This window comes from Schistocerca americana, chromosome 9 (assembly GCF_021461395.2).
Source record: "Schistocerca americana isolate TAMUIC-IGC-003095 chromosome 9, iqSchAmer2.1, whole genome shotgun sequence".
Classification (NCBI taxonomy): Eukaryota; Metazoa; Arthropoda; class Insecta; order Orthoptera; family Acrididae; genus Schistocerca; species Schistocerca americana.
Window position 1 is genome coordinate 55171908 of NC_060127.1, and position 24771 is coordinate 55196678.

The 24771-nt window shown below is 45.1% G+C and overlaps 1 protein-coding gene across 1 annotated transcript in view; it reads left to right on the forward strand.

Annotated features, from left to right (window-relative positions):
- The window catches only part of LOC124550622 (facilitated trehalose transporter Tret1-2 homolog), a 67811-nt gene extending 44695 nt beyond the window's left edge, over window positions 1-23116 (forward strand). The window contains exons 5-7 of the mRNA XM_047125345.1: window positions 4009-4284; window positions 22760-22972; window positions 23015-23116. Of these exons, the coding sequence (XP_046981301.1) occupies window positions 4009-4284; window positions 22760-22972; window positions 23015-23116 (591 nt within the window). The remainder of the gene's footprint in view (window positions 1-4008; window positions 4285-22759; window positions 22973-23014) is intronic.
- The last annotated feature ends 1655 nt before the right edge of the window (window positions 23117-24771 follow it).

The following is a 24771-nucleotide window of genomic DNA, read 5'->3' on the forward strand; positions in this document are numbered from 1 at the left end:
ATTTTAATGGCCAGTAGTGTACTATTTCGATTATACTGAGGGACAAAGCAGGAGGGTGGATAGGTAGATTCAATTGTTATTCAACTTCTGTATGTTAATGCACAAATTCTTCTACAGTCATTAAGGATCTCCTTCATGCTAAAATTTACGTACCGAAATGGGTGAACGAATTATCGAATAAAAAAGGCTGTACTTCCCTTGTAAACAATCAGTGCAAAACGAGGCGACAGAGGAAGACCCAATGGAGGAATAACTGTCCACATAAAACCGCAATCAACGACAGAAACTGCAACTATCAAACAGGAATATACAATTCTGACACATACGAAAGACATTACAATAATATCAGTATACTTCCAACCGAAAAAAAGCAACGATTGATATAACAGATGAAATAGACCAGCTAATCACTCAGAGTAAACATAATAAGCCACTAATTATTGCTGGAGACTTAAACTGCAGAATGGATATACAAAACTGCAAAGCAAAAGTAATAGTGGAAAAGTTGCAGCAAGAAGGCTTTATCCGATTAAACAGTCCCAATATACCTACATATATGTCCCACAATGGCAAAAGTACGATATTGATTGTATTCATAAGGGGAGGAACCAGGGGTAATATATCACCTCTCTGGACTGCAGACAACACACCACTTCGGAAACATATCCCTCTGGAAATAAATATCCAAGGAGCATGGTGAAAAGCGCAAGAAAAAGAGGAAGAAGTTCTTTCGAGAACGACAGACATAGGGAAAGTGGAAGCAAACTCAGACGTGATAAAACACATCGAATGCTAATAGACAATTCGCGACCAGAGAAAGCAACCGAAGCGATAGGAGAACTCCTAAGACAACCCGCCAATCCCAGGTACAAAATTGTTCGACACAGAGTGTTACAGTGTAAGAAAAGATATACTCCAAAGCCTACATCAACTAAAACAGTGCCCAGAGAACCCTGTACTCCTCAGGAGTTACGCCAGAAAACGAAATATCTATAAATATTGAACGTGGGAGGACTAAGCTGGAGACAGAGGGCAGAGTGGATACAATACCACAAACAACCATGGAATGGGTCCCATTGGCCACAGAAGAGATCAAAGATGCCATTAACAGCAGCAAGAACAAATATATGCAGGCACTGACTGACTGTACAGCGAATATTTTAAAGACACTGTGGAAATACTAACGCCAACGTGGACAAAATTCAACAATAAGTGCACAGGAACAGCCTCCGTTCCAGAACAGTGGGGACAGTCAATAGTAAAAGTGCTATATTTAATTGAAAGCAGACTCAAGGACAATAGCAAATATAGACTTATAGCCGTAGAAGGCTTACCTTTCGAAGTGTTCACAAAAACAATAATAGAAAGAATAAAGAAAACAATAGACGATCACCTCCCCTAAAGCCAAATGGGATCTAAGAGGGGAAGATCAACTCTGACTGCAATTGAACTTCCGCTAAAGAGCGTATGGGCAGCCCCTGAAGACAGAGAAAAATGTTATGTGTACTTATATTCACAAAGGCCTTTGACTTCATAAACAGAAAATTAATGACTAAAAAACTAGTGGAAACCCTAGGAGAAAACAATATACGGACGCAAATCATAAGCGCAATACTGCGATGGAACGAAATAAGGATCTCAGACAACCTCTCACTATCGGAGCCGACACTCAAACGGAGTACTACAGGGAGACCCAGTGATTTCTCTGCTGCGGGAAAAATTGTAAAAATACCCCAAAGGGAGGGTGTAATCTCATACGCAAATGGAGACGGTTTTGTAATAGGCGCAAAGGACATTGCAACGTTACAAGAAGCGATAAACAATATGGAAGATTGGTGTGTCCACACGACTTCGAAATAAATGTGGTGAAAACAGACATGATGGTACTCAAAAATGGATGAAGGGCACCTGCATCGGCTGAGATCTTCGAACGGGAGAGAAAACTGAAAACTGTACCAGTCTTAAAGTACCTAGGGGTTACAATACAAACAAGCGCAAAATTTTTCACAAAACGTGTAACAAAGCAATGCAAGTAATAATGGCAATCCATGAAATAGTGGGGCTATTCGGAAAGTAAGTTCCGACTGATCACGAAATGGAAGCCACTGTGAAAATCAGAAATATTTTATCTCCAACAGTTAGCTACAGCTTCCAGCCACTGCTCTACATAGTCACCATTCCGACTTAGACATGTGTCGTAGCATTGTCCCAACTTTCCAATACCCTCGTTATAGAAGACAGCCGCTTCTACTTGCCGCCAATTCTCTACGCTGATCTACAGCTCGTTGTTCGCTCGAAAATGTTGTCTTCATAACCAGTAGTTAATGTGAGCAGAGATGAAACACAGAGGGAGCCAATTACGGGCTGTAGGGCGGGTGATCAAACAGTTCCCATCAAAAACGCTGCAGGAGCATTTTCATTGCCGCTGCAGATTGCGTCCGAGGATTGTCACCCGTATGACAGTTCTGTAATGGGAGCTGCATAACATCAGGCGAAATCTCTCACCAGGACCTCATACTTGGCGGGAGACACTATTTTCTACGCATGGTTATGTGCTCACCAAGCGCTCAGAACTGAAAAGAGCGAAGTGATGCAATCGACAGGCATACTGTAGACACTGTCGAACACATATGTGGAAAGCTTTATTAGATTTTCACAGTGCTTTCCATTTCTTGACCGATCGGAACTTACTTTCAGAATATCCCTCGTACAATACATCTCATCCCTTAGCTTAGGAGTAGCACTATTCAGAGCCAAAATCTTTCCGGCGTAGAAATTATCGAACGTCATCTTATAGTGAAAAACCGAACGACGCTAGAAAGAGTGAAGGCGATTTATATAAACAAAGCAATAGGAGTGTGCTAAGCAACATGATCCAGACTTGTATACCTACTGGCAAGGAAACCCTTCCTCGTTGAAGACCTACGGACAAACCTGATGCTACCCAACAGCAGCGCTTTGGAAAGACTACTTATAACTTGAAGTAAAAAATAGAAGACGTACCTCCAGAATTCTATAGCACAGGCGGCATGATTGACCGAACATGGACAAAGGAAAACTTCGAAATGAGACACGTGACCACCAGAATGGCAGTCTATGGTTTCTAGCATCTTATCTGCAATAACACGTCATATCATGAACCAAATGCAATGCGTGAGTGTAAACTGTGTCATCAAATATGCAACTGTTATTATATAGAACTCTGTACCAAAAGGACACGGTCAATAAGTGACTATCCAAATCACAATATGTAAAATTTCTAATTTCGTTTATTATTATCGTTGTGGGCAACGGCCTTGCCACAGTGGATACACCGGTTCTCGTGATATCACCGAAGTTAAGCGTGCTTGGCACTTGGATGGGTGACCATCCAGGCCACCATGCACTGTTGCCATTTTTCGGGGTGCAGTCAGCCTCGTGATGCCAATTGAGGAGCTACTCGACCGCACAGTACTTGCTTCGCTCAAGAATACCATCATAACGACCGGGAGAGCGGTGTGCTGACCCCATGGCCATCCTATCTGCATCATCCTCGGAGGATGACACGGTGGTCAGATGGGCCCGATGGCCACTTGTGGCCTGTAGACAGAATGGTTTTTTATTATCATTGTGCTTTGAATTTGAAGGGCTATTTGGCTGCAATAACCTTATTAGATCGTGGTGGTAGAGGGTATTCGTAGTCAGAGCACCTGAAGGCGTGGCTTAGCAAGCACGCATCATTGGATCCGCAGGGTCCCCGCGCAACCACTGTCGGCGTTCATCAGAAACGTGCGTTTCCATTGCCAACTATGCGTTGCCGGTGAGGGTGGTATTGATCTACGACTCCACAGGTTTTTGAACTAGAGTTAGTCCCAGGTATTTTAGTGAGGCCCAATGGTATATTTGGGGACAGGAAGGTGGGCTATGGGATTGAATACTTTGGTGGTATCGTTTGGGCTGGGGGGGGGGGGGGGGGACTGGGGTGCAGACGCCCCCGTGTTGACGGCCGGCCGCGCCGCCTGCCCGCAGATGGTGTCGACGTGCGCGTCGTCGCGGCTGGCGGACCGCGCGGGCCGTCGCACGCTGCTGCTGGTGTCGGCGGCGGGCACTGCCGCCTGCCACGCCGTGCTCACCGCCTTCTTCGCGCTGCACCGCTCGCTCGACCACGACGTGTCGGCGCTCAGCTGGCTGCCGCTGGTGGCGCTGGCGCTCTTCATGGTGCTGTTCGCGGCCGGCTTCGGCCCGCTGCCCTGGCTCATGATCGCCGAGCTGCTGCCCTCCCAGCACAAGCGCTGGGCCGCGGGGGTCAGTACACGGTCCACTACTTTTCATTACAACTCTCTTTCCAACATGTGTCCAACTCGTGGCTCTCATTATCCTGTAACCTAACGATTCTTCAGCGCCAGCCGGTGTGGCCGAGCGGTTCTAGGCACTACAGTCTGGAACCGCGCGACGACTACGGTCGCAGGTTCGAACCCTGTCTCGGGCATGGATGTGTGTGATGTACTTAGGTTTAAGTAGTTTTAAGTTCGAGGGGACTTATGACAGAAGTTAAGTCCCACAGTGCTCAGAGCCATTTGAACCATTTTTTTGATTCTTCTGCTTCTTCTTCTCGAATGGGGCAACTAAGCACAACACGCCATTTCCATTTATGTTTCGTTGTTCTTTCCTTTTCTTCCAGTAATCCTTCATCTTCGAAAAGGATAGAAGCTCAAGGAATGAATTAAATTTGTGCTGCAGCTGCGACTCAAACCTGGGTCTTCTGCCTACGCCAGATGCGGTAACCACTACACCAAAATAACACTGTGGGGATCACACCTGCGCAGACAGACCAATGCCCTGTCTAACACAAACTTCACACCTTCAGCCCATTTTCCCCTCTCTGATATTGGAACAGCATCTCAGCTTTGCACATAATGGGGAAATCCTGTCTGTACCTCTGGCATTGACCTGATGAAATTACATTTTCCTGGAGACATACGAGTCTCAACTTTGATAAGGGTGAAAGCTGAAGCGATGAATTAAAATTTGTGCTATGGGCAGGACTTGAACCGAGGTCTCCTACATATTAGGCAGATGTGCAAACCACTACACCACCATAGCACTGTGACAACACTGCGGTGGCACAAATTTCATTGCTTCAACTTGTAACCTCCCAACAGAAAAAATATAACATTCATATTCAGTGTAACCTCCCAGCAGTTTATTTCCGTAACCTCGTAATAAAAGTGTGACTAACCTCTCAATAAAAATGTGGCTAACATATAACATTTCAATAATTAACTGTGAATTTAAATTTGTAAATTTTGGACGTCAGCAGTGCTGCATCATGGTCCTGAAAGATCATTATGAATAAATTGAAAATTCTTACCTCAATGAAGTCGCCATATAACGCGTATATATCTGCTCCTATAAGAAATTTTTCTGGCACAGCCCAGTGCAATCCTGGCTGCTACATTTGTCATGCATAAAAAGAAACAACTGATTTTTCTTTACGATAATCGGGATGACCGTGGATATAACAATAGTACAAAATCAGTTGTTACAAATTACATATGCGCGCGGCTGCTTTTACCTTATACTATATCGCTCAGGCACGACCAGCCCAACCGCCCGACTGCGAGCTACCACCACTACTACTGCAGCCGACACTGCTCTTTGGTCTGCGATGCTATTGTGGCTTACATATCGCAGGCAGCGCGTGAGCAGTCCATCTAAATTACATCTGCTCGAGTGCGCTAGGAATAAATTCCTTAATCATGGACCTCTTACAAACTTCTATCCTCATCGAAGATAGTCATATGTCTCCAGAAAAATGTAATTCCATCAGATCAATAGATCTCCTACGCCTGAAGTACAGGCAGGATGTCCACTTATGTACAAACCTGACGGGCTATTCCGATGTCAGAGAGCCTCGGCAATACTGACACTTCAAGAAGGGGAAAATGGGATGAAGTTGTGAATTGAAGTTGGTGTCAGGGGAGGCATTGGATTAGGGAGGTCTGCACAGTGGTGGTAGCAATAGTGTGTGATGTAGTCTGCCTGTAAACAGGTGACCCGTGTTAAAACTCTCGCACAACTTTTAATTCATTGCTTCAGCATCTCTCCTTATCAACCATAATTTCTCCTGCAGACATAATGAGTCTAAACTTTAATTGCATCAGCTCAATCTTTCATCTCTTCCATTTGTTCTTTCTTCCTGTTTTCTGATCACTTCAGGCCATTGTTTTTTACCCTCCTATCTTGTAATCCTTCCGTATTCTGTACTTTTTGTCTAAACACTTCTCTTTCAGTTGTTTTATTTTTTTCTGAATTCTATTTTACTTCACGGATCCAACTATTTTGTTAATTTTTAATCGGTCTGCCTGTAGCAGTGGAGTAACTCGAGGAAGAGGCGGTGTTTACACCAGTGGTACTCGTGTGTGTTACTTGTTGAAACTATAGCAATGGCACATGCGTCTCGAAAAACCACATTAACAGTTCATGTTCTTTAGTGAGTACACAGGAGCGAAAGCACTCAAAACTGAGCGTTTATTGAGGGATGAGGTGTATATTAATTACACGAAGCTCATTGAAATGCATTTATGAATCGTGAGGAGTACTGTTCGTGTCAAGACGGTCGACGACGCAGCATGAGATCCGTGAGGATTCCAGCTTCGACACTCTGATGGTCATATTGGCGACTTGTTAGTGTCTCATATGGGTCTTGGTGTGCGCACGATTCGATTCTTCGCCCTGCCCTTTGAGGTACCTGAATCTCTCATAACTGAGTCACTTCATCCATACAGTAGAGTAATTATTCATACAGCCAAACGTTTGGCAAGTTTTAGCATATAACCAGTGCTCAACAGTGTTCGTTAGGTGCGAATCGCCTTACAAACCATATGCTCTCCTATTTAAATATATGCGGTTGTAGAGCCACTGTCATCTAGATGGCCAGCCCTGGACGTACTCTGGGTGTGGTGGTGAAGGACATCTTCAATTTGAGTGCATGAACAGGAGACTCGTGCAACTACACAGTGGAGACTTACCAAAGCAGGTGACCCCCACAACAGTGAAACACATGTCAGTGCTCAGTAGGGAGGTGATGCTGAGGTCGCAGCGTATACTCCAACCAACACTACAGATGACAGAGGGGCCATCAAGCCACGATGATACTGGGATGGCTCCTACATCACCCTAGCCCCAAATCTTGCAGGTGATAGACCACGAGGACGACCACACAACAAAAGGCATGGCAACTGAAGTGGAAGGCTCCCTGGGAACTATGTCAACGGTGATGCAACAGGAACTACAGGATCCATTACCACTGGAAGTCGAGACCAGGATGCATAAACGACACTGTCCGAAGCGTTGCAAGAAGCGCCACCTCTACTCTGGAGAATCGGCCTCTCCTCATCCTGGGACACCTGATTACTCTGCCAATATGGACCTCGTGGCTGAGCAGGATGAAGATATCAGTGATGTGACTCCTCCACTTGGTGGAGACTCGCATCCCTTTTCCACAACTGAGAACGATTAATGTCGCAGGAAGACTTGGAACTGGTAACCTTCTGTGGACGTGTAATGAGACCACCGACTTTGTAGATTTTCACCAGTCCAGCGTTGTGCAAAGATGATGCATACTCAGACCCAGCAGGGACTGTTAACGTTCATACTATTAGATCGCTCGTCTGGGACGTGCTGTATGTCTCAGATGTAGATGTACTGATGGTGCAGGAAATCTGTACCGCTGTATTCCATGAAGTACAAGGCTACATCTCCTACATCGCGCCGGACCCAGACAGCGACAGTTGAACGGTGATGTTGGTCCAAGTTCGCAACCTGGCTTTATACCTTCAGCTTGGGACTGGCGATAGCGGTTCATAGGGTCCGTGCTGTCAATGTGTACGCCCCATCCGGCACAGAAAACAGACAAGCAGGTGCGAAATGTTATTTGGAAGAGATCGTACCATTATTTCCTGGTGGATTCGATCATTTACTGCTGGGTGGACACTTCAACTGTGTATTAGCACCACACGATCAAACTCCACATTGCAATACCTCTCGTGAACTACAACCAGGAAATGGACTTATCAGACTCATGGAACAAAATCCGTGGAAATCGCGAAGGATATACGTTTTTTACTAGCCGCTTGGCGAGCCGATTTGATGGATCTATGTTTCTGTTGGTCTACGAGATAAGATCGTCGATGCTGAACGATGGCCCACTACCTTTACCGAGCATCTATCTTATCTCTGTAACACATCCCTTCCTCAACAGAATGTGTGGAGAAGTCGCAGCACATTATCGTCAGCGAGTCGACACGTATCAAGGCCGCATTCCAGCTTATGCTGCAGTGGTGGTTAGTACGAGGGTTGGAACTTCAATAGTAGCAAATATTTGTTTACAACTCGTACAAAATAGATACGCCTTTCAAAGTTTTACTGACCTTCAAAGTAGTCACCAGCATTGTGTATAACCCGTTCTCAGCGATGTGGAAGTCGTAGGATACTCTTAGAAGTGCGAGTTATGCGGTTTATTGCCCGACGAATTTGTAGTAGTTTTGAAACGAATGCCGTGAACTGTTTCCTTCAGTTTAGAAATAGAATTGAGCTCACGAGGGCTTAAGTCAGGGGAGTGCAGAAGTGGTATAGCACTTAGCAGCCCCACCAGTCAAACAAATCAGTAACAGCTTGCACTGTACATGCTTGAACACTGTCCTGCAAAATGATGGCCAGGTCCTGCAGAAAGCGTAATCACTTCTGTCTGTGAGCAGGTCGTAGGTTGTGTTCCAAAAATGAACAGCATAGAGACAGAAGTGATAACACTTTCTGCAGGACCTGACCATTATTTTGCAGGACAATGTTCAAGCACGTACAGTGCAAGCTGTTAGTGATTTGTTTGAGTGATGGGGCTGGTGCTATATCACCTACTGCACTCCCCTGACTTAAGCCCTCGTGAACTCAACTCGATTTCTAAACTGAAGGAAACACTTCACGGCATTCGCTTCAGAACTGCTACAAATTCGTCAGGCAATAGACCGCGCCGCTCGAACTGTCAACACAACTGGCACTGCTAAGAGTATTCTAGGACTTCCACATCGCTAGCATCGGGTTATACACAATGCTGGTGACTACTTTGAAGGTCAGTAAAACTTTCAAACACGTATCTATTTTGTACGAGCTGTAAATAAATAGTTGCCACTCTTAAAGTTCCAACCCTCGTATGTGCTAAACCGATGATATGAAGAGATCTTGTACAATACGATCGGGACAAGACGCGGTGGATAAGGGACACTCTTGATTATTATTATACGTTACTTTGTGAGTTGTCAGTTAAGGATCCGACTATAGAATATAAAGGAGAAGTTCACCGTATCAAATGGCTCTGAGCACGATGGGACTTAACTACTATGGTCATCAGTCCCCTAGAACTTAGAACTACTTAAACCTAACTAACCTAAGGACATCACACACATCCATGCCCGAGGCAGGATTCGAACCTGCGACCATAGCGGTCGCGCGGTTCCAGACTGTAGCGCCTAGAACCGCTCGGCCACTCCGGCCGGCGTTCACCGTATCAAGGCACGTTTCCTGTCGATCACGCGACATCGACTGGGAGGCATTCTGATCCTGGCAAAGTGTCTAGACATCACGACTGTGGAACGCACCTCGATGCATCATGCGTTGCGAGCACACAAACGTTACTGCCGATCGTTAGTCACAGTTCTCCATGACTCAGGGGTGGTCAACTGATGACACAAGAGGACATTGCAGCCGGATTTTTGAACCACTCCCTCTACTTCTTCGCCGGCACGCCGACGGACACCGGCTGGAGCGAACATATTGCAGCAATTGCCAACGAGACTGGTTTAGATGGATAAGGCTGCACTAATTGAGCCACTCACAGAAGATGAAATGATGGGAGCACTCAACAAAGAAGCGGCACATAAATCCCCAGGATCGGATAGGACAATGTTAGAATTCCGTCAGGAATTCGCGGAAATGTTGATGCCCTAATGGGTGTCGATGTACTTAAGCAGATGCGCCCTGACATGCGCGTGCCGCCTGATTTTGTGACGTTTTATTTTTCCCATTCCAAAATCGGAGGCAAGTCGCAGTGCGAATCAGCATCGGCCCCTCACCATGCTAAACAACGTCTACAAAATCTTTGCACTACTGGTACCGTCTCGTTTTAAATTGGCGATGTTGAGGGTTCCGAAGTAAGAGTGATTTCAGGTGTGCCGCAGGGGAGTGTCGTAGGACCGTTGCTATTCACAATATATATAAATGACCTTGTGGATAACATCGGAAGTTCGCTGAGTCTTTTTTGCGGATGATGCTGTAGTATATCGAGAGGTTGTAACAACGGAAAATTGTACTGAAATACAGGAGGATCTGCAACGACTTGACGCATGGTGCAGGGAATGGCAATTGAATCTCAATGTAGACAAGTGTAATGTGCTGCGAATACATAGAAAGAAAGATCCTTTATCATTTAGTTACAATATAGCAGGTCAGCAACTGGAAGCAGTTAATTACATAAATTATCTGAGAGTAGGCAGATAAATGGAATGACCAAATAAAATTAATCGTCGGTAAAGTAGATGCCACACTGAGATTCATTGGAAGAATCCTAAGGAAATGCAGTCCGAAAACAAAGGAAGTAGGTTACAGTACACTTGTTCGCCCACTGCTTGAATACTGCTCACTGGTGTGCGGTCCGTACCAGATAGGGTTGATAGGAGAGATAGAGAAGATCCAACGGAGAGCAGCGCGCTTCGTTACAGGATCATTTAGTAGTCGCGAAAGCGTTACCGAGATAATAGATAAACTCCAGTGGAAGACTGTGCAAGAGAGACGCTCAGTGACTCGGTACGGGCTTTTGTTGAAGTTTCGAGAACATACCTTCACCGAAGAGTCAAGCAGTATATTGCTCCCTCCTACGTATATCTCGCGAGGAGACCATGAGGATATAATCAGAGAGATTAGAGCCCACACACAGGTATACCGACAATCTTTCTTTCCACGAACAACACGAGACTGGAATAGAAGGGAGATCCGATAGAGATACTCAAGGTACCCTCCGCCACACACCGTCAGGTGGCTTGCGGAGTATGGATGTAGATGTAGATGTTACGTCCCCTGATCAGGCATATGTTTTCTAGATTTCGATACATTTTCCCATTGCTTCGTAATTTCCAGTTTTTCGTACCTTTTCGTGGGCGTAATATTTTCCTAATGATTCACCTTTCTTGTATTTCTAATTTATCTGAGTTATAGTTTTTATGCTAGACATTAGCTTGCATATAGACGTTCTGTCTACACTACTGTTCTGAAATATCTTATTTTGCTTTTTTAGACAGACGTTTGTTATTGTAAAGGTCTTTTCTTATACCACATGCCCTTCCCATTTTATATATCCTTCCTTCTAGAGCAGAGTTTTTCAAATCATTTTCTTGGATTGTCTTCCCAAGATATTTAATTTTTTATATCTACTTCATGTGGCCAATCTCTTCTTTCAGATATTTCAGTGTATTTTTTATGTTTGTTAAAAAATTGTTTTTTTCTGCAGAAATTCTTAAGCCAGTTGTTGTGATCTTTGTTCTAAAAAATTATTTTGTGTTATAGCCAAAGTCACATTTTCAGAAAGTTTAGCAACGTCATCTGCAAATATGAGACAGGTCATTCAAATATTTTTGTTTACTCTTCCCAACCTCATTAATAAAACCTTAGATCCATTCAATTTTTCATTCCTAATTCTCGCGGTTTTTTCTAGACTGCAGTTAAAAAGAATGTGTTTAAGGCCATCAATTCGTCATACAGGTTTGCTTGTGTCGAAAGGCTAAGTTATTTCTCCAATACATTTTGTTTTAGATGCAATGTCTCTAAGTGTTTCACGAATTAGATTTGCTAATTTGACTTTACATCATATGCTCGGATTATTTTATCTACAGTTTCTTTGTGTACAGAAACAAAGGTTTTTTTAAAATCAACAACTATTACTACAGTGTTCTTTGAACTCATTACTCCGTGGCCTATGGTAGACTTCTTGTGCATTATTTACTCAGAACATGATCTGCCCTTCCCTAAACCACCTTGATATTCAAGTAAATTACTGTCTAGTGTTTTTTATCCTGTTTAGTAGAATCTTGGAAAATATTTTACATGCTACTTGTAGCAAAGAAATTCTTATCTAGTTCTAACGTCTTGTTTATTGCTTTTCTCAGGTAGTGGATGTCTCAAGGCTACCTTTCACGCTCCTGGGATATTTTCTCTTCTAGATTAATTTTAACTCTTTTCTTATTTTTCTTGGAGACCATTTCAAAAGTCTTCTTTTCCAGCTTAATGGTTTTTAAGATTTTAATTACTTCTTCAATTATAATTGTTATTTTAAAATTTAACTTTTAACATGTTTAACATTCAAGACTGTTACTTAAAATATAGGCCGTTTCATACATTTATAAGTGGACCAAAGTCATTGGTGTAAGCACTACATTTGGTGTTAATAGTGAGTCGTCTACCTGCCGTCAAGATGTAGCGGATTTGACTACTAACGAAAACGTCCTACATCCTGGGTTCAAAAACGGCAGCTGCTCACATTCTGAATAAAAATTGTTAGCACTGTCGGCCGAAGAGTTCCGAGATAAGAAGTCACCCTCGTTTGTCAACTGCCTTGTTAAACAGGGTGGAGGAGGGACACAGATTCGGGACACTCTCTTGCCCTTAAGGTGGGAAGCTGGTTATAAAAGGCGCAAGAATCAGCAATGATCAACGGTATCAGTATGGAGAAGGCAGTGGAAACCACTGCATTAAGGACACATACAGGACATGTGGCATGTAATTGTAAAAAATGCCTGATGACCTCACTATTGGCAAAAATTCCGAACTAGACCATCTCGAGATAATATCAACAGCAGCAGAAAATGGTAAAACGAAAGTAGGATTCTTCACGAAAAGGAAGGTAGGACAGATTCCATGTTTCTAGATTCCCTATTGCAGTAAATACTTCGATTTTGAAATAGCCAACTTAAAACATTATACTACAAGGTACGTTTTAAATGCGTGGCTTGTGATGTATTCCTTGCAGAACATGCTGCTGATCGTCTACATTGCAATGTTATTAAGGCAACTACTTCCCTTTCGAGCAACTTCATTCAACATACTAATCAAAACAAAAAGACACTGTTTGTCATAGTGATTTAATGTAACGATCCTTCGGTTTGAATTTAAAAAATGAGACACTTTGCAAGTTAATGACGAGAATTCTTTTTCATTCCTCCAACATTTTAACGAATCCCAAAATGTAAGCACCTACGTCCGTCTGCCGAATTTCATACATCTTGTCACTCAAATCAGTACGTGGCATTAAAATAATTTCATTACAATAAACCTGAATACATTACATGAATTTGGTAAATTCTTCGTATTACAAATTACTTTGTAATTTTCCATGTCTACATTAGTGTTAGAACTCATTATGGAGATTTTAATTTTCTGTCTTTAACTGACTATTTCTCATTAGTCTAGTTGTCAGTTTTTAACGTGCGTTTTGACACTGGTATTGAACTCCAACACCCGCTGACATTTCTGTATCATTTTTTCGAATAGTGGCATTTATTTGTACGTCTGTTTTCGAAATATTGATCTACTCCTTACACAAAACATATAAATTAACATTATTAAACAATGTTCTGTGCGTTATTACTATACCGTAATCTTACTTCATAGAATATGAAAAATAAGATTTTAGATTTCAAATCGGACTGTTAAGCAAATTGTCTGGTAATTATTCTCTGACGTAATGTTATACATTTTGTTCACACAAACAATCAGAGAAAACAATGTTTACGTAACACATCTACAGATATGATTCACTTCATATATAATCACAATGGACAGTTCATTCATTTCAAACACATCAGTTACATCTTATACAGAGGAATTTTTGTGTGTGTAATACACTCCTGGAAATGGAAAAAAGAACACATTGACACCGGTGTGTCAGACCCACCATACTTGCTCCGGACACTGCGAGAGGGCTGTGCAAGCAATGATCACACGCACGGCACAGCGGACACACCAGGAACCGCGGTGTTGGCCGTCGAATGGCGCTAGCTGCGCAGCATTTGTGCACCGCCGCCGTCAGTGTCAGCCAGTTTGCCGTGGCATACGGAGCTCCATCGCAGTCTTTAACACTGGTAGCATGCCGTGACAGCGTGGACGTGAACCGTATGTGCAGTTGACGGACTTTGAGCGAGGGCGTATAGTGGGCATGCGGGAGGCCGGGTGGACGTACCGCCGAATTGCTCAACACGTGGGGCGTGAGGTCTCCACAGTACATCGATGTTGTCGCCAGTGGTCGGCGGAAGGTGCACGTGCCCGTCGACCTGGGACCGGACCGCAGCGACGCACGGATGCACGCCAAGACCGTAGGATCCTACGCAGTGCCGTAGGGGACCGCACCGCCACTTCCCAGCAAATTAGGGACACTGTTGCTCCTGGGGTATCGGCGAGGACCATTCGCAACCGTCTCCATGAAGCTGGGCTACGGTCCCGCACACCGTTAGGCCGTCGTCCGCTCACGCCCCAACATCGTGCAGCCCGCCTCCAGTGGTGTCGCGACAGGCGTGAATGGAGGGACGAATGGAGACGTGTCGTCTTCAGCGATGAGAGTCGCTTCTGCCTTGGTGCCAATGATGGTCGTATGCGTGTTTGGCGCCGTGCAGGTGAGCGCCACAATCAGGACTGCATACGACCGAGGCACACAGGGCCAACACCCGGCATCATGGTGTGGGGAGCGATCTCCTACACTGGCCGTACACCACTGGTGATCGTCGAGGGGACACTGAATAGTGCACGGTACATCCAAACCGTCATCGAACCCATCGTTCTACCATTCCTAGACCGGCAAGGGAACTTGCTGTTCCAACAGGACAATGCACGTCCGCATGTATCCCGTGCCACCCAACGTGCTCTAGAAGGTGTAAGTCAACTACCCTGGCCAGCAAGATGTCCGGATCTGTCCCCCATTGAGCATGTTTGGGACTGGATGAAGCGTCGTCTCACACGGTCTGCACGTCCAGCACGAACGCTGGTCCAACTGAGGCGCCAGGTGGAAATGGCATGGCAAGCCGTTCCACAGGACTACATCCAGAATCTCTACGATCGTCTCCATGGGAGAATAGCAGCCTGCATTGCTGCGAAAGGTGGATATACACTGTACTAGTGCCGACATTGTGCATGCTCTGTTGCCTGTGTCTATGTGCCTGTGGTTCTGTCAGTGTGATCATGTGATGTATCTGACCCCAGGAATGTGTCAATAAAGTTTCCCCTTCCTGGGACAATGAATTCACGGTGTTCTTATTTCAATTTCCAGGAGTGTAGTATGGTGTGTTTGTGCTTGTAGACAATCAAATAACGGGCAGAATGCTATTGTATCATAGCGAGAGATCACAATCATGATATCTGGAGTATGCACTTAACTAAACTAAGCTTTGCCTCCACTTCTCTTATGGCTCCAGCCAAACACCTGTCATACAAATCCCACTGACCATCAACAATACCTGCAATTAAATAACTGGAACTTTTCTTCAGACTAATAAGTTCTCCCATATGGTCTGATCACCCGTATATGGTACATCTACAGTAACGAGTAACCCTTCACCCAGTATGCTAAAGTACACACTGTCGCCTTGGCAGACGGGCACTATATCCTAAACGTACTCCACAGAGAGAGTACACGTGCCCGAATGCCCCAACCACCGCCAGGATGCGGCTGTAAATGAGGGACCATGCTCACAATCCTATAACGGAACAACTCAGCAACATCCTTCAACTATTTATCATCATCATTAGAAAAGAGGAACATTCTACCACAGTTCTTCTCATGGCTCCTAAAGTAAAATCTCTTCCACTCCATTAGCTGGCTGGTACAGCAACTGCTACAAGTTATTTCAATAGTAAAAGTCTGTATTGAAAAAATATTATGTATTATTCTGTAAATGAGCATTCGTTAAAAAAAACTTGCGGGATAGGCAGACGCAGACGTAGACGCGCTTTCAAATCTGTACAAACGTAGCGACGTTCGTATACAAAGCGGTAGTTTCCTCAAAACAGTCCGCCTCTTCCCCTGTTTACGCAATACTCTGTCTCAGTGGATCCTTACGCTACACCCACTCCCAAACCTTTCCCACGTCGGTCATATCCCTGTGGAGATCTGAGACAGAAGGTCGGTCTGGGACACCCAGCACATCTTACAACAGTCCCGTCACAGGCTTGTCCTACACTATCAGGGGCAGGACTACGTCTGAAAACAGTCATATATATAGTAACATCTATTGGTGGACATCAATGTAGGGTGTGGCCATTCTTCGCCTTTATGACGATTTAAACTCTGCCCGACATGGGACTTAGGGAAAGCAGGAAAGGTGTGGGTGGGGCCTAATCAGTTACCGTTGGTTGCACAGAAAAGACATACACTTTATTATAAAAAATAACTCTCAACAATCTTTTGAAAGATTTTAGTACACTGACGGCCGAAGGCCTTACTAAGTAGGAACTCAAATTTTTCTCGGCTGATAGCCACACGCAACTTCAGAATACACAACGGCTGAAGGCCTGAATTACCAATTGTGGAAGGCAGTTACGCATTAACAAATACTAAGATATTTTCCTCTTAAACAATCAAAACTGTAACGAACTATTGTAATGGCTGAAGGCCGTATTTAGAAGGAATTGTAAATTATTGGTCGGCTGAAAGCCACAAGCAATTTCAGAATACCCAACGGCTGAAGGCCTGAATTGCTAGTGAAGAAGGCAGTTACACATTAAAACATTAGGGTACATTTTAAACAATTATGACAACTTTCCCAAGTAAGACAGAGTGATCCGCAGACGGTGCTCCCTGGATCGACCTGAGGAAGGTGACTACAGCTGTCTAAGCGGTGAGACAGGCAGCCAAGAGAAATGTTCACCTAAGGATGGCAGCTCAAACTAGGGGCAGCTTAAGCTGCAACCGACCGCCTAACCAATACGCCTAACGTCCGATCACCTGTACAACGATGAAATCTTTTTACGCAAGGGCGAAGAGACAGACAGCACTACGTCTTCAGAAAACACCAAGGCCGAAGGGAACTGTAGAACCAAGGTAGACTTCTTCACTCAAACGTTCAGGGTTCGGTGTGCAACTAGGTCGTCGCTCTCGCAGCTAGCCCTCCTTGATCCGGCAGTGGCAGCACGCCGCCAGAGGTGCCGGCTTGCCCACGCGCTGCACACACCTACTCGCTGCTGCGGCCTAACTGAACTGATGTCTGAAACTTACTGGCAGATTAAAACTGTGTGCCGGACCGAGACTCGAACTCGGGATGTTTGCCTTTCGCGGGCAAGTGCTCTACCAGCTGTGCTACCCAAGCACGACTGACGCCCCGTCCTCGCAGACTTCTGCCAGTACCTCGTCTCCTACCTTCCAAACTTAACAGAAGCTCTCCTGCGAACCTTCTTTCAGGAGTGCTAGTTCTGCAAGGTTCGCAGGAGAGCTTCTGTTAAGTTTGGAAGGTAGGAGACGAGGTACTGGCACAAGTAAAGCTGTGAGGACGGGGCGTCAGTCGTGCTTGAGTAGCTCAGCTGGTAGGGCACTTTCCCGCGAAAGGCAAAGGTCCCGAATTCGAGTCTCGGTCCGGCACACAGTTTTAATCTGCCAGAAAGTTTCATATCAGCGCACACTCCGCTGCAGAGTGAAAATCTCATTCTGTACTGATGTCTGTTCGCAACTCCCTCCAAATCCAGTACGCAGACAGCATTAAAATAACTGCTCATTGAAGACCACAAAAATGGATCCTGGAAAACAATTCCACCAACCACTCACAATACTAAAACCAGTCACTGTGAAACGACACGGAGGAATTACAAGTCGCCACAAAGAGAGAGGAGCCAGAAGCCTTCGGAAGACCAAATGCACGTCATCCGCTGCGACGACCAACCGAACGACCACTCAAGTCAGGCACCGGAAAGATCCCAGTATAAATCGTCGACTGACAGCTTATTGCCATGAGGGCATTTCGACGGGCGGACACACACACGCGCAGGTGAAAATTGCACTACACGAACATCACAGTCCATTCAAATAAAACTCGCTGAATCCGATCTTTGACGTGGTCGTGGACTCTCGCGACCACGTGCTTTCGTCGGACAGTGCATGTGTGTGTCCCAGAGGTCGGGCGAGTACTGGCTGTCCGGACCTCACTAATGCTCCGTCCTAACTCAACTCTCCGGACACACGGCGACCCGGAATTACTAGAGGACGCTCCAAAGATGGCGCCACAGTACGCGCTATCGATAAGCGCTGCTGCTGCCACTCACGGAGAGACAAGGCGAGCAAAGGTACTGGTGCCAATGAACACACTAAGAAAACAAGACACCACTATCGCTGTTACAAGATGCCAAGCTATGAACGGCACCAACGTGAGCCGCACACGGTTCACTCTGCTAGAGGCACGTTCTGATTGTCTGTGGCGGAATAACAGGCCATTCTTCCTGAAGACCCGAAACGTTAGTGATGCTGGAGAAGGGATGTAGAGCGAAGTCCGCGTTCTAACTCTTCATAAATTTGTTCGTTGTGTTCAAGTCGGGCCTATCGGTAGGCCAGTCCATCTTAGGGATGTTATTGTCCACAAACCATTGCCTCACATATGGTGCTCCATGGCAGGGTGTTTTGTCATGTTGATACAAAGAATCATAGTCTCTGAACGGTTCTTCTACTTCGTACAGTACGCATTGCTGTAAGATGTGTTTATATCCTTATTCATTTAGCGTTTTGTTAAGGGGGGTAGGACGTCAAACGGGCCGACTTGGGGCAGGAGAGGCGCCACAGGGCGTCTTAATTTCCACTGCCTGTAATTTTACAAATAAATTCATAAAACTTTGTCAGGATGACCAGAAAGGATTCAGAATTCGCACTCATAGCAGTGGAAGTTCAAACACATAACAAAATAATTTTCTTTACATATGAAATTTCATCATTTTTTCACATACTATTGGCTGCATTTGTTGCTATAGGTACACTTTTCTTCATATGTAAGAGATATTATTCGATGAATTTTCCACAGCATACAAACCATACTTACAGGTGTGTGAAACTAGAATTTATTTAATTTATGAAAAAATGAATGAACTGTTAGATTTTAAACGTCATGTTTGGAAAAAAATTCAAATTTTATAGCCAATTATCTTAATTTTACCACACTTTGTAAGAGATTTGGAAAATTCTAGAGTTTTGCATTAAGAAGTTTTCGTTAAATAAGCATACCAAGTTTGAAAGTAATAGGATATTTTTTTGGATGTTACATGTACCTAAGGACAGAAATTTGTGTTTTCCGGAAAATGGCCGTTAAAGTTTGTGCTTGCATTTAGCATTCTTTTAGAACTGTCCAGCACCATAGCCAGGTTCTTTTTCATTTTCTAAATCAGTTTCCTTCATTTCACATTCCTATGATGCACTCTTCTTCATTTTATCACCTCCGAAAATGATTTATCTGCTTTCACTACACGCTCTCTATCTATTGCATACAAAGCTTTGATGCAGTTCACTCTGGGCTTAATTCCCATTTTCTCTACAACATATTGTCTGCTTTGCACACCATCATTAGAACATGAAACTACATCACAATCACCAATACCAAATGCATTTCTTCACACAAAAATGGTTTTTCGCAATCTTTCCCATACACGTTGGTTAAAACTTTTATTTGGGTTTTGATCACCGCGCCGGCCGCGGTGGCCGAGCGGCTCTAGGCGCTGCAGTCTGGAACCGTGCTGCTGCTACGGTCGCAGGTTCGAGGTCATCAGTCCCCTAGAACTTAGAACTACTTAAACCTAACTAACCTAAGGACATCACACACATCCATGCCCGAGGCAGGATTCGAACCTGCGACCGTAGCAGTCGCTCGGTTCCGGACTGAAGCATCTAGAAGCGCTCGGCCACCGCGGCCGGCCCAACACATATCCCTGCAGAGATTCCTATTGGTACTGTCTACATCGTCATGTACAAAATGAACAGCAAGGCCCCAACACACTTCCCTGTAGAACACCTGAAGTTACTTCTATATCTGTCGAAGACTCTCCATGCAAGATAACATTCTACCGAGAAATCTTCAGTCAGGTCACGTATTTCCCTTGATATCCTATACTGTCGTACTTTTGATAATAAGCACAGGAGTCGTTCTCAGTCTAATGCTTTCCGGAGATCGAGATATAGTGGATGCACGGCTTTCAGGGTGTCATGTGAGAGAAGTGCGAGTTGCGTTTCACATGATCGATGTTTTCGGAATCCATGCCGGTTGCCGTGGGGCAGTTCATTCTGTTCGAGATACCTTATCATGTTGGAGGTCGGAACATGTTCCAAGATCCTACAACAAACGGTTGTCAAGGATATCGGACGCTAGTCTGCTGGATGACTTCAGCTACCATTCGTGTAGACCGCTAGGAGATGTTAGCACAAAAAATTCCAGTAATTGACTTTTTAGGGTTTCGTACTTCAATTGGTAAAAAACTCTTTTTTGTCAGCAATTGGTAGACGTATTAAGTTGAAATTTATCTCACTAAGGTCTATGTCCCTTGGTGGTGTAAAAATTTTGAACCTCTAAGTCACTGCAGTCAAAAGACACGGCCCATTACGTCACATATTTCGATACCTACTAACTCACTCGTCAAAATCTATAGGGTATTTCCCGTTGGCCTATAAACATGAAACTTGCTAAGAAGGAAGTTTTTACAGCAGAAGCAAAGAAAAAGATAAAAAATTGTTTACTGGCAGCTGTACCACTGGAAAAATTATTCTTTTGACATATGTTATCCTACTTCAACTTGAAATTAAAACTACGGTAATGATGGAAGCCGAAGAAATGAATTAAAATTTTTGCCGAGGCCGCGGCTTGAACCCAGGCCTCCTTTCTTGGAAGTCAAGACTGCTAACCACCTTTTTTTATTTTTTTATTATTCCACAAAAACAGTAACAAAAATGGCTAGCTTACAGTGAAATGACATAAATAAGGTGACAGATAATTGCAGTCATAAATTACAGCATTCAAAGAATGAGTCTTCAGCAGTAGCACAATTTAACACCTTCACTGTCACCTTCAACTGGTGGCAGTTCAGCATGCACATTTTCTTCTTCTGCAGCCTGAGGTTCCTCATCGTCATTTCCCAGACCCAAATTATTCAGTAAATCCTTGATGTGTGTTCCTTCCAGGGTAAATTACATGGACAGAAGAGAAGTCCCGAACAGCGACATCGCAAAAACCTTCACTGCCTTGTTATTTTTGTCAGTTCCAGCCTTCTAAACGCATCTATAGGGAGTTCAAGATCTTCCTTTATATCAGACACCAGATGTTTGCCGTCATATTCTTGTATTCTGCTGTACTACTGATTTATTTTTCATGTGATAGTTGCAGGTGAGATTAGGGTCGGGAACGTGACACAACCCATCCCCTCTCCACAAGAAATCCAGTTCCTAACCTATACCCATTCTGTTGAAGACAATTCGGGGCACGATACCTAGCGTTGCTGTACAGACTACGTAAGTCCAATACCTCCACAAAACAAACTTCGATTAGTATCCAGAATGAGATTTTTCACTCTGCAGCAGAGTGTGCGCTGATATGAAACTTCCTGGCAGATTAAAACTGTGTGCCGGACCGAGACTCGAACTCGGGACCTTTGCCTTTCGCGGGCAAGTGCTCTACCATCTGAGCTACCCAAGCACGACTCACGCCCCGTCCTCACAGCTTTACTTCTGCCAGTACCTCGTCTCCTATCTTCCAAGCTCTCCTGCGAACCTTGCAGAACTAGCACTCCCGAAAGAAAGGATATTGTGGAGATGGTTGGTTGGTTGGTTTGGGGAAGGAGACAAGACAGCGTGGTCATCGGTCTCATCAGATTAGCGAAGGATGGGGAAGGAAGTCGGCCGTGCCCTTTCAGAGGAACCATCCCGGCATTTGCCTGGAATGATTTAGGGAAATCACGGAAAACCTAAATCAGGATGGCCGGACGCGAGATTGAACCGTCGTCCTCCCGAATGCGAGTCCAGTGTCTAACCACTGCGCCACCTCGCTCGGTGATATTGTGGAGACATGACTTAGCCACAGCCTGGGGGATGTTTCCAGAATGAGATTTTCACTCTACAGTGGGGTGTGCGCTGATATGAAACTTCCTGGCAGATTAAAACTGTGTGCCGGACCGAGACTCGAACTCGGGACCATTGCCTTTCGCGGTCAAGTGCTCTTCCAGGAGGGGCTTCTGTAAAGTTTGGAAGGTAGGAGACGAGGTGCTGGCAGAAGTGGAGCTGTGAGAACGGGACGTGAGTCGTTCTTGGGTAGCTCAGGTGGTAGAGCACTTGCCCGCGAAAGACAAAGGTCCCGTATTCGAGTCTCGGTCCGGCACACAGTTTTAATTCAATTAGTATCTTGAGCTGTGCTACAAAGAAGGAGACTCAGGTCCCGACCGTGGCACACAAGTTTTAATACACTTCTTTGGGTTCCATCATTACCGTAGATGAAGATGAGATTTAAATGTCTCGGGAAAAATTTCATTATAAGATCCATGAAATTATAACATTCTCAAAAATTTTGGAATCCCTGGGACCGAAGTTTTGCCGCTATCAATACAGATAACAGGCAAAAATGGTCAAGGTTTTAGATTCTCAGAATGGTTGGATATGTCCTACTCGCACCTAGCCACTTTTTTTTTTTTTGACTGAATCTGAGTGCGGAGGTGAGTTTTTACGCGTGGTGTGTCGTGACAGGTGGCGGGCCTGCTGAACTGGGTGATGATGTTCACGGTGACGCGCTCCTTCGGGCTGATGCTGTCGCGCGTGGGCGCCGCCGCCTGCTTCGGCGGCTTCCTGGCGTCGTCGCTCACCGCCGCCGCCTTCGTCTTCTTCCTGGTGCCCGAGACGGCGGGCAAGACGCTGCAGGAGATCCAGGCGGACCTGCGCGCGGGCCGCCCCCGCGGCTCCGCCCCCGCTCCGTCCGCCCCCGAGGAGCTGCCGCTGCCGCAGCTGGTCGCCGGCTCCACCTCCGGGGCCTCCAAGGCGGTGGCCGCCGACTTCTTCCCCGCGGGCAGCTTCCGCTTCCTGTCCCCCGGCGAGATACACATCTGACGCTCTGCAGACGCACGCCCCACTACAAATGCGCAGCACGTCTCAGCTGTCGCGACCGTGTGATATTCTCGACACCCGCCATACGTATGTGTAGCCACTGTAGGCCGTCAACAATCAAACAAAACTGCTTCTAACACGATAACGGTACCTCTATTTGGATTAAAATAATTTTGTAATTGAAATTTCTGTGAGTCGAGTGGTAGGCGCCAGGTGTCGACTAATCGCAGCTGTTCCTCGTACTCTACGTGTTCTCTGTGTTGCCTTTCTGCAAGCACGAACAGCACTGCCTCGCGAGGCGACACAGGCAGACACAGCATGATGCCTCGAGCGTGTCAGTCACAACGTTATTTTCTGCATCAAATCGGAGTTAAAACTCGAGCTTTCGAAAATTATCATCATGTACTTCGTCACATGACTGACTGCAGGGTGGAAAGAGGGAGTCGTGGAGTCTGGTCGTCATCCAATCACAGCTGTCCCTCGGGCACCACGTGAGTGCCGTGTTGCCTATTCTGCAGGCGTTGGAAGGCAACGCAAGCACCGAGAGTAGAGTGTGATTCCATGAGCATGTGTCATGTTGCATGTGACCTGGGAACTCTGTTCTGCACCACAGACATCTGTCAGTCGCACAGTTATTGACCATGTTCATTCGGAGTTGAAACTCGGGTTCCGAAGATTAATATCCTCTTCTTCCTCAGGAGATGACTATCTGCCAGGAGGGAAGTCTGCTTTCCTTCATAGTGGCGTTCAAACTTGTCACTGGCCAGGCAATTCTAACTTCTATTCTGAAGTGTAACGAAGGCAGTCGACAAGAACAAAACTTTTCATGGGAGGGGAATCTGACTGCTAACACATACATGTGTCATTTACATAGAACATATCCCCTGGAATATTACACATATGAAGTATTATCCAGAAGTTTACGAAATACATTAATTTAAAATATTACATATCACATGCAGCTTATTTTGCACTATCACCTTCAAAATAGTGCCCACGGAAGGCAATATACCAGCACCAACTTTTCTGCCACTTTTAAAACACGTCCAGGTGGTCTTTCTTCATTTGGCTGCTTGGTACCCTTTGCGATTCCGCTTAAATCTCCTCCACTGCATAAGTCCTTCGACCCTCTTCATTTTCATTTTGAGGAAAAGGAAGAAGTCACAAAACGGTGCTAATTCTGGTGGGTACGGCGCTTGAGGAAGAAATTTCGTCTTGTTTGGAGTAAAAGATTCCAGTATGATATAGGCTGCATGGGGTAGTACGTTATCACGGTGAAGTACTCAGTCGTTCGTAGGACACTTCTGCTGACTTATGTCGTTATACCCTCCCTCAGACTTACGAACATCGCTATAGAACTCCTTATTGACACTCGGGGCATGCGGGACAAACTCGTTATGAACGATGCTGTGAATGTATTTTTAAAATAATTGATCAGCAAATACTTATTGCTACTCTTGCCTTGTCCTCCCACTGGGGCGACTGCTGCTTAGTTTCACGACAATGGACATAAACCCAACTTCCGACGCTTTCAAAACCATCAAAAGAAACTTTTGGTCATCTTGGAGGAATTATATGACTTCCTTGAGGACTTCCAGGCAGTTTTGTTTTTTATCGTCTTGAAGCAGTAGTGTCACAAACTTCGCCTCAATCCATCG